Source organism: Nothoprocta perdicaria, unplaced genomic scaffold (genome assembly GCF_003342845.1).
Source record: "Nothoprocta perdicaria isolate Ctin4 unplaced genomic scaffold, notPer1 scaffold_614, whole genome shotgun sequence".
NCBI lineage: Eukaryota > Metazoa > Chordata > Aves > Tinamiformes > Tinamidae > Nothoprocta > Nothoprocta perdicaria.
In genome coordinates, this window is record NW_020455882.1 from 23,727 (window position 1) to 34,665 (window position 10,939).

At 61.3% G+C, this 10,939-nt stretch overlaps 1 protein-coding gene across 1 annotated transcript in view; it reads right to left on the reverse strand.

Annotated features, from left to right (window-relative positions):
* The window catches only part of LOC112956264 (SH3 and multiple ankyrin repeat domains protein 3-like), a 38,227-nt gene that overhangs the window by 13,676 nt on the left and 13,612 nt on the right, over positions 1 to 10,939 (reverse strand). The window contains exon 4 of the mRNA XM_026049765.1: positions 6,325 to 8,650. Coding sequence (XP_025905550.1) covers positions 6,325 to 8,650 — 2,326 coding nt within the window. The remainder of the gene's footprint in view (positions 1 to 6,324; positions 8,651 to 10,939) is intronic.

Genomic DNA, 10,939 nt, shown 5'->3' on the forward strand with positions numbered 1-10,939 from the left:
GCAGCCCTGCAGGGAACACTGCAGGAACGGCTGGGCAGCAGCGCGACTGCAGTGAGCGCTGCACCGAGCTGGCTGCACTGCAGCCCTGCAGGGAATGCTGCAGGAATGGCTGGACAGTGAGCATGGCTGCAGTGAGCACTGCACCGAGCTGTCTGCACTGCTGCCCTGCAGGGAACACTGCAGGAATGACCAGGCAGTGAGTGCAGCCACAGCGAGCGCTGCACCAAGCTGGCTGCACTGCTGCCCTGCAGGGAACACTGCAGGAATGACGGGGCAGTGAGCATGGCTGCAGTGAGCACTGCACCAAGCTGGCTGCACTGCTGCCCTGCAGGGAACACTGCAGGAATGACGGGGCAGTGAGCACGGCTGCAGTGAGCACTGCACCGAGCTGGCTGTGCTGCTGCCCTGCAGGGAACACTGCAGGAACGGCTGGGCAGTGAGCATGGCTGCAGTGAGCACTGCACCGAGCTGGCTGCACTGCCGCCCTGCAGGGAACACTGCAGGAATGACCAGGCAGTGAGTGCAGCCACAGCGAGCACTGCGCCGAGCCGGCTGCACTGCCGCCCTGCAGGGAACGCTGCTGCAGCTCCATGCACGGAGCAGGGCTGCAGGATGCGCTTCCACGCTGCCCCGTACGAGGCCTTCAGCACCGTCCAGCGCAGCGGCTGCAGCAGGAGGCAGACGGGGCTCGCCTCGCTGCAGTTCGGGGCTGCCCTGCGCCGCTGCAGCCGGCAAGGCCGGGGTTTTGCTGCTGGGGCGCGTGCTGTGCAGCCCGCTGCTGCGCGCCGTCGGCGCGCTCCGTGCCCCCAGGAAACCCCAGGCTCGGGCTCGGGCTTTGCGCCTCACGGCGAGCACAGGCAGGTCCCGCCTGGCCTCGCCACGAGGCGCCGTCCCCAGGGCACCGCGGCCGCCTCCCGGGGACCAAGGTTCGCGTGCCAACGTGGTGCCCGACGGCAGCACGGGCTGAACCTGGGCACAAGGAACCTGCCAGTGCCACCCGCTCCCTGCGGCAAAGGGAAGCACAGGGGAGACAGCCGACCTCCAGCTTCCCACCAGCGCTCCGGGGGCGGCTCCCTTGGCTGCGGAAAGACAGCTCCGATCGGCTTCGTGCACCCGTTCGGACACCATGAGGGGGGACAAAGCCTACAAGGAAACAGGGGGTTGTTTCTGCAGCGGCTCAAAGCTTGCACCAGAGATGTTACACCATTTCACTGAAACAGAATTAATTGATGAGTTTAGATAGAAAGAGGAAGCTTTACCCTAGGAGCTAAATGCCTAAAGGGCTTATTTTTCTTCTCTCTCTCTTTCAGATCTGTAGAAATACAAAGCAGTTGTGGGTTTCCAGAACGGCACCTGAAAAACTCAGTTTTGCATCTAAAATTCTGCTTCACATGATATATTTGGCATGTTTTCTTTTTTTTTTTTTTTAAAGATCAACAAACAAACAAACAAACAAGCAAACAAGCAAACAAAAACCCTTTACAAAGCACCCCCCCAACCCAGAGTCTCGGCTGAATTGGCTGGATCCCAATACTGGCCACGTGTCGACACTTGCAACGCTTCTGGCTTGAGTCGCGCTCTGCTCGCGCTGAGCTCAGGGTCTGGCCGAGCAGCAGCGTCCGCGGCGGGCGGGCGGGCGGAGGCTCCCGTCCGAGGCGAGCACGCACAACGAGCAATGACCCGAGCGCCAGGAGGCGGGCGGCCGAGCCGGTGACACGACAGCACGACACGGAGCGAGAGCGCCAGCCCAACACACGCCGGGGTGCTGCACGGGGCGCGCGTGAATCAGCCCGGCGCGCTCGGCGTCCGCCTGCGGTGCCAAGAGGCGGATTCTGGCTGGCATTTGCGGAGCTAGCTATGACTCACTGGGCTCCCCACGGGCACCGTGCGCGTCCCCGGGGCGAGCGGCGGCGCGGTGCTGTCGCCAAAGGAGCTCGTTTCAGTGTTCAGCAGTAGCTCTGAGCTGCAAGGTCCTGGAACTGCTTCTGAACAGTGAAGGGCGGCAGCGGCACGAGCGCGGGGCGCCCGGCGTGGGGTGCACGAGCTGGATGCGGGGCAGCGCCGGAGCGGCCGTCCCGGGAGCCCCCCGCACACGTGGCCATGGTCCCGTGCGAGCCAGGAGCAGGGCGTGCGGACACGGGATGGCGGGGCGGACACGCGATGGCGAAGCGAGCGGCTCCCGGCTGCGCCGCCCTCATCCGAGGGCATCGTTACTGCGGCGCGCGAGGGAGGTCCCGGGATGCAGGGGCCACCTCCGGACCCTCCTGCGGGACCCCGGCCCAGCGCCGCCCCCAGCGCCAGCGTGGGGCTCGGCCGCAGGCAGCAGGGAGGAAGGAGGAGGAGGAGGAAGGAGGCTCTCTACGGAATGCCTTAGCTCTGACCTCAGCTTCTCACGCTCAGTATTTCTTGACCTCTTTTTCAGCCACTCTCGTCAAACATCCTCCTGCGGAAGACTGTCTTGGAAGGAGACAGAGGCAGAGTTATTTTGGAGACAGCGGTTTCTGTCTTCTGCTCCTGGAGGTCCCCTGCCAGGAACCTCAGAGACCTCTGCAAGAGAAAGGCACCGGGGCCCGTGCTACAGACAACGCTTACAAGCAGAAGCCCCTCGCTCTTAGGTGGAAATACTGTAAATTCAGAATGCAACGTGCTGGGAGCCCACACCAGCAGCCAAGCCTGAATCCTGGGCAGCCGCTGCAGCCGCTGCAGCCGTTCCCAGCTGCAGCTGCACGGAGCGACGGCGGCGGCAGCAACTGCTGCGAGTGGCACCGCAGGGTCCCTGACGGCCTCTGGAGCCCGGGGGGCTCCTGGCTCCGGGGAGAGCTGCGGGCTGGGCCCTTGGCTTGCTCTGGAGCAGCGCTAAACCTAAGAGCAGTGGGAAGAGCCCTGGTGCTGTAAGGACGCAGCAGTTCCGTTCTCCAAAGGCCTCTGGGCCCAGGGGCTGCAGCAAGGAGGGGCTGCAGCATGCAGAGGGGCTGCAGCAAGGAGGGGCTGCAGCATGCAGAGGCTGCAGCACAGAGGGGCTGCAGCACGGAGGGGCTGCAGCAGGGAAGGGCTGTAGCACGGAGGGGCTGTAGAATGAAGAGGCTGCAGCACACAGGGGCTGCAGCATGCAGAGGCTGCAGCATGCAGGGGCTGCAGCATGCAGGGGCTGCAGCATGGGCTGGGCTTCATGCGGCCGGACCACGGGAACATCCGTCCTTCAGCCCCAAAGGGACGTGCCAGGGTTGCCCCTCGGGTGCCCCTCGCTCCTCGGCAGCACTGCTGGGTTCGGAGGGGACTCCTGGACCTTGGGTAGCGCTGCTGCTCTTAGGACAGCCCCAGAACTCGAAAGTGTGACCCGAAACGGGTGGTCTAGGCTTCTCTACCCGCTCTTTACATTATTTTCTGAATTTACAGTAATTTCGTTAAAATAGAGGAATTTTCACAATGCAAGAGTGTGAGCGACATCATCAAATATTCTATTTCCAGCTGACTTCCTGGAAGGTACTTCTGCTCCCTGACACAACCGAGAGTACTAGAATTTCAGAGGTGCAAGGCTGTGGCTTGCAGAGGCACGGAGAACTGAGGAACCTTTCACTGCGGAGCAGTCCGAGGCGCCGGGCAGGGGACGGGGACACGGGGCACAGCAGGGGACGGGGACACGGGGCGCGGGGGGCAGGCGGGAGCCCCGGCAGGTGCTGGGTGGCAGGGAGCAGGAGGGTGGCAGGGGTGGCCCCAGGCCAGCGGGGCGCAGGGATGGGGATGGCAGCAGCGCACGGGGGCTGGGGGGGCTCGGGGGGTGCAAGGGGGGGCTGAGTTGGACGCCCCGTGGGAGCTGCTGATGCTTCTTCACTGGGAGCTGCAGGAGACCACAGGGGCTGAGGGCAGAGGACGCAGGAGCCTCTCTCCAAAGGGAACCTCCATCGGCCAAGGTCCTGCCCAGATGAGGGGCTCGAGATGCTGCGGGGGGGCCCTGTTGATGCTGTGTGGGGTTGCAGCAGACACGTGCGGTCAGCACCTCCTGAGGGCACCCGAGGGTCCCAGGGCACCCCAACGAGCTGCACGAGCCCCTGTGAGACACCGGCGGCCAGCGGGAGCTCCCGGTGCGCAGCCAGGGACTGCATCCAGCAGCGAGAGAGTAACGTGTGGAGGGGGGAGCCCACGGGATGAACCACGAGGCTGGCACCCAACGCAGGGCAGTGCTCAGCCAGGCTGGCACTAGTGGGGGCACAAGGGCCAAGGGCAGGATGCAGCCCCAGGACCCGCTCGGGGGTGTCGGTCTGGGACATTTGCTCCCCATGCTGCAGTGTGAGACTGCCTGGCTGTGTTTGCACTGCATGGAACTGCAAGTCACCGCTGCAGCGGCCTGGTCAGAACCTGCAGTGAGGGCAATGCCTGTAGTGAGGGCAATGCCTGCAGTGAAGACAATGCCTGCAGTGAAGGCAATGTCTGCAGTGAAGACAATGCCTGCAGCAATGGCAATGCCTGCAGCCAAGGCAATGCCTGCAGCAATGGCAATGCCTGCAGTGAAGACAATGCCTGCAGCAATGGCAATGCCTGCAGCAATGGCAATGCCTGCAGTGAGGGCAATGCCTGCAGTGGGGACAATGTCTGCAGTGGGGACAATGCCTGCAGCAATGACAATGTCTGCAGTGGGGGCAATGTCTGCAGTGGGGACAATGTCTGCAGTGGGGGCAATGCCTGCAGTGAGGGCAATGCCTGCAGCAATGGCAATGCCTGCAGCAATGGCAGTGTCTGCAGTGGGGGCAATGTCTGCAGTGGGGGCAATGCCTGCAGTGGGGACAATGTCTGCAGTGGGGGCAATGCCTGCAGCAATGACAATGTCTGCAGTGAGGGCAATGCCTGCAGTGAGGGCAATGCCTGCAGTGGGGACAATGTCTGCAGTGGGGACAATGCCTGCAGCAATGACAATGTCTGCAGTGGGGACAATGTCTGCAGTGGGGGCAATGCCTGCAGTGGGGACAATGTCTGCAGTGGGGGCAATGCCTGCAGCAATGGCAATGCCTGCAGCAATGGCAGTGTCTGCAGTGGGGGCAATGTCTGCAGTGGGGGCAATGTCTGCAGCAATGACAATGTCTGCAGTGAGGGCAATGTCTGCAGTGGGGGCAATGTCTGCAGTGAGGGCAATGTCTGCAGCACTGTCCAGTTCTGAGGAGGGTTGGGTTTTGATTTGCAGTTAGATCTGCAGAACAGGGGAGAAGCCGAGGTGGAGGGGCCACTGCCTCTGTGGCAGCCAGAGATCAAGGCAGCCCTTGATCCCCCAAGGTGGCTCGGGGACCTGGAGCACGTGGGCAGAGCCGGGCACGGCGCCGGGCTGAGCCGGGTCCTGCAGAGCATCACGGTGCTCAGCGGGCAGGGCCATCCCGGCACGGGGAGAAGGCCCTGGGGCTCTCCCATACGTTCTGAGGACTGAGGAACCCTAGAGCAGTTCCGTAGGGAAGGAGCCTCCTCCACACGCTGGGGGCTCAAGTCCCAGCCTTGTGCACTGGGACCTTCCCAGCGCCCACGGGCTGAGTGGGCTGCAGGAGGGAACCCAAGGGGGAGAAGACCTGCGAGGACGGAGCAGCCGGCGGCCTCTGGGGCAAGAGGGGCCCCCAAGGGCCCCGGTGAGAGCGGCCGCTGCCGGGCGCCGCGTGCGTAACCGCGGGAGGACGCGGCTGGTGAGAGGGCCCCGCGGGGAGCAACGCTGCCGCCGGGCCCCGCGGCCCTGTCCGCGGCCACGTGCGGCTGCTCCGCACGCCCTGCTCCAAAGGGCCCCTCCGCAGCTCGGCCGCAACTCGGTCACCCCCAAAACTGAGGGATGTGTGCCGCGGCCGGGGAGGTGTCGGCAGCGGCGCCGCGGCCTGGGCTCCGCGCCCGCGCTCCACCCCGTGACCCAGCTGAGCTCCCAGTACAGTCTGACAACATTTGGAGGCCCTCGGAACGAGAAGCACCGGGAAAACATACACTGGTATTAACTGCTCGGGAGCAAACATTTAGAAGTGAAGCCCACGACTAAGTACAGCAATTTAACAATAGAATCAAGACAGAGGAGGAACACGGAACAACAGGGAGGCAATTCGAAGGGAAAAAGCAACAGTGGAAAGGCTCAGTTTGTGGTGCCTGTTCGAGGAGCCACGACCAAACACTGCAACCTCCGGGACCCGTCCCAGCGTCTCCCCTGCCCTGCAGCTCACGCGTGCTGACAGCTCTGAAATACCCCTGGAAACGCACCCCGCATCCTGCAGCACATTCACAGCCCCCTCGGCTCACGCACCTCCCTGCCCCGGGGGGTTCCTAAGCTCTGCACAAGCCCCCCACCCCGAGCAGCGAGCAGGGTCTTACCGTGCTGCGACCACAGGCGACTTCTTCCCGGGGTCTAACGGGGACCCGGCCGGTTCCTCCCCCAGTGATCGCGTATCCTTATTCAGCTGCTGTAGTCGGGAACTTAGCTCACTGATCACAGTTGGCTTGTCATCGTCAGCCCCATGGACTGGCCTGCTCTCCATGGGGTCCCCCCATAGCTTGGACCTTCTCTGAAAGAGGTAGCGTGGCCGGCCAATGCTGGCTGCCGCCAGAGTGGCCGCATGTTGCTGGGAGATGAGCTCGCTGTCCGAAGACTGCTTCAAAAGTGGGTCCCTGAAAGTAACTGGCCCCTTGCTGAGCTGGGACTTGAGTTTTGGCTTTGGAGGCACTGGTGGCTTCTCGAGTATAAAAGTTTGTCCATCCGCAAAGGAAGTGTATGTGTCAGTAGGCTCCCCGCTTTCTGAGGACAACGTAGACATGCTGGAGACCGTCGAGATGGTGCTTGTGGTCTCCAGGTGATGGTCACTTGAACTTCTGGTGTCCACCTCTTCCACTCCCGAGTCTGCAGCAGACTCTGGGGCTACGGGGGCATCAGAGGGCTTCCCTGAGGGTGTTCCGCCAGTGGTAGAAGGTGCTACTGCTGCCGCTGGTATGGATGGCGTGCTAGGCGTAGCCAGGTGGCTGATTGGTGTGCCAGGGGTGGTGACCAGTACCCCGTTCGCAAACTCGTCTGGTGGAGGCACCAGCCCTATCTTGGCCAGCTCCTCCCTTGTCTCTTCATCGCTCGAAGACAGCTGGGCTGGTGGGAGGGTAACGGTGTAGGGCTCCACTTCCTCCTCCGAACTCCCTTGCCCCAGCGTCTTGTCGGAGGCCGGACTCACTGGAGGCTTTCCCACAGGACTGGGTTGAGCCTCTTCCGGGGGGGACTCCGCTGGCTCCGCGCACGTCTCAGGGACGGCTGGCTTCTCCTCTTTCACCTCCAGCCCTATCTCGTCTTGGCCATTGCTTGTGGCATGAACCATGATGAGGCCAGCGGTCTTCTGCTGTGACGTATCCACTATACTAATGATCATGGACTTCTTGTCTTCTTGTTTTTTCTCCTCTTTTCCGGGTGTTTCTGCCCTGGCCTCGGTCTCTTTCCTCAGTGTGGATGGAGTCCCCCACTGGCTCTTTGCGGGTGTCAAAGTCCCAGCGTCTGCCCCAACGGCCCCTTTGCCTCCAGGGGAATAGGCGGGTGACACTAAGCTCTCCAGCTCCCCCCTCTCCGGTTCTTTGGTTTGGATGTCCACAAACAGAGGTGCTGCTCTTTCCGAGTCCGGGCTGTGAATCGGGGTGGGCGACCGGGATGAGACTTGTGTCGAGAGGGCCCGTTCCCTTGCGGCCAGCGCAAGCGCCAGTGGCGAGTTGGGATCCAGGGGCTTGCCGGTTAGGGGGTGGATGAACGTTGATGACGAGCTGCTAATTAATGGCTTTAAAGCTGAGACGGGGGAAGGCAGTAGAACATCTCGGCTTCCTAACAAGCGCTCATCGATGGACCTGGACTGCTGCAAGGATGGCATGTCGCTGCTGGGGGCGCTGCCTTCGATGGCCCCAACGGAGAGGAAGACAGTGGATTTCCGCCGCTCGTCCAGACGACGGTCTCTGTCCTTCATGACTCCCGCGATGGCAGTGGCGAAGGGGATGCTTGTGGCTTCAACCTGAGCGATGCCGGGGTGGTGCTGATACTCCACGCCGCTCAGGCGATGGCTCCTGCGCGTGGGAGACGGCTCCCGGGTGAAGCCCCCCGTGATGGACAGCGCCGCCCGCTCCTGCGCGTCCTCCACTTGCAGCTGCTTCACCAGAGGGCTCTTCTTCCTCTGCGGCTTGGTGGGAGCGAACAGACTGACGTTGAACTGCCCCATGTTGGCGTAGGGGTTGTCAATCACTCTCCCCTTCCTCTTCAGCTTCTCCGGGGGGGTTGCGGACGGGCCAGGCCGGGGGATCTCTGTCGGCTCCACGGGAAGGTGAGAGGAATCCTGGAGGATTATCATGGATCGCGCCCTCTTCTGCCGTTCGGGATAAGGTATGGAAGTCCTTGCCTGGTCATACATCTCGGCTGCGCTAATGACCTGCGGGAGTCCGTGGAGTTTGGCCTCCAGGCTTGGCTTAAAGCTTGATCTTATGGTATCGTAAGCTCTTGCCGGAGGCGGAGGCGGAGAGAAGGACGGAGGGGGAGCCGTGTCGAAGTAGTAGGGGGAAGGAGGTGGGGGCGGTGCTGTCTGAGGTGGTGGTGGGATCCCATGGCCTTCCCTCACAGTGTCTTGCATTGATGTGCTCCGGGGAAACTTCCCGTCTAGCAGAGAAGCCGCGAGTTTCTCGTCTTCCCCTGGCAAACCAGAACAACGGAGAGGTCAGAGAGGAGCTCTGCAGAGCGGCCGCTCGGACAGCAGCTCAGCCCGCACATCGGACAACCCCTTCTGCTGCCCACTCCACTCGCTTTCTCAAGTGACCTTCCACTTCTCTCTCTTTGGCGGCAGCAACTGCCGCGCAGCCCTTCATTCGTGCAGCATTTAGATGCCCGGCACAGAAGGACAGCCACAGACTCTCACAACATCCCATGGAGCTCGTGGCCCGTCAGCCGGTCCTAACAGCCTCAATGCAACCGTGCCAGGGCAGAGCCGCCGCTGCGGGGAGCTCCCGGCAGCCGAGGGCCCGTGCAAGCCGGCGCCGGCGTTCCCAGCGCGCTGCTCTCCTGTCACGCTTCCCCCTTCCACCCCGGGACGGCCACGTATGTTCAAATGTGCGAGACCAAATGCAGAGCGAGGCCTAGCAGCACTGCAAGTCGTGGATTGTGACAACTGGAAGGAGCCAAGAAAGCTGAATTCTGCCCTTGTCACCACTAAGCCTGGCCCGGGCGCACAGGCAGAGCTCTCGGGTACCAGCGATACCCAGTGGGGGATCAGTGGTTCATTGAGGGTGCCCGAGCCCTGGCCCAGGCTGCCCAGGGAGGCTGTGGAGTCTCCTTCTCTGGAGGTCTCCAAACCCACCCGGATGCCGCCCTGTGCCCCGTGCTCTGGGTGTCCCTGCTGGAGCAGGGGGTTGGACTGGATGATCCCTAGAGGTCCCTTCCAACCTCAGCCACTCTGTGGTTCTGTGATTAGCGGATCCCACCATGCAAAGCCACCCGAAGAAAGGTGCATTAATGCAGCAAGCGCAGTGGCAGAGAGGACACAGACACAGAGAGGATGCCAATAAACCCGTTCTCCCTGCTCCAGCCCTCTCCAGGAGCTGGCCCCTCTTTCCACAGTCCCGCTTCGCTGCTCCAATCATTTCTTTTCAATCATTTCATTTCAATCATTTCTTTGCCATATGCGGGTCTTTTTAAACACCCATCAGCCGCTTTCAAAGCCTAAAGCTGGTCTTTAAGAGAGAAGGCTCAGGATGGCTTAAAGCCACACCTTGGCACAGCAGCAGGGGAAGCAGCTCTTCTGGTCTCTAATCCTTTCTCTTTAATGCCCACAAGCACCCAAAGGGCTCTGGCAAGTGGGTGCTGTACTGCATTAGCAATGCCACCAAATGCCTCTGGATACACAGTCTGCTGGGAGGACAAGGGAACAGTTTTGCAAGCGAGCATTGGATTTTACATCATATCACATTTTTCTTCCTTAAGGCCACACTATTTTTACTGAACACTGACAGGTATTTTTAATACGAGGCAGCATAATGGGCTAGAGGCAGGAAACCAGTGTAAAGGCAGACTGGACAGGGCTGGGGAGGACCACTTTTTCGAGGGCTACTGCACGCATGGAAACCATTGCACTGAAAATAGTAGCTCCTGCGTAGGCATTCGGAGGAAATATCACATCCGTGCCCTGTTTCCACTTTTTCCTGGGCATCTGCTTATGGGCAGTGCCTACGACCGCATCTTGCGCTACACAGAGCCATAGCTTCCTTCTGCACGGATATTTTCACACTCTCAACAGCATGAGGAGCCACTGGGAAAGCCGTGCCCTTCTGATTAGCTCTGCTTCTCGCTTGGGAAGGATGGCGTGTGGGAACGGGGCCGGGAGCTCCGTGCCGGCTCCCGTGAGCGGCGCGCCGGCACCGGCCCTGGCACCACGCGGGTGTTTGGTCTGTGGGTCGTTTGGTGGGTCAGAAACAGCATTATCCTGTGAGGAAGGGTGAAGGGGACACTCAGATAACCCAAGCGTATTCCTGCATTGCTATTAGTTATTATTATTATTTTTAATCGCTGCTTTTCCGCTGTCTCATCTTAATCTGTGCATCCCACTTGTTGTTTCTCTGTCCTGAAAACCTCTCTCCTGCATTTTCTTTACTAAGGTGGGGAAGAGCTGCTCTGAGCCCTTCAGAAAACGAGCCTGAGGGATCACTGAGTTCAGTGAGGAGCTAGACAGGCCGGGGGAGCGAGACAGGCTGCAGAAACAGGAATTCAGGTCCTGCACCCTTGGGAGCTGGTGATGAGCTCAGGTCCTGCACCCCTGGGAGCTGGTGATGAACTGAGGTTCTGCACCCTTGGGAGCTGCCCATGAGCTGAGGTCCTGCACCCCTGGGAGCTGCCCATGAGCTGAGGTCCTGCACCCTTGGGAGCTGGTGATGAACTGAGGTTCTGCACCCTTGGGAGCTGCCCATGAGCTGAGGTCCTGCACCCTTGGGA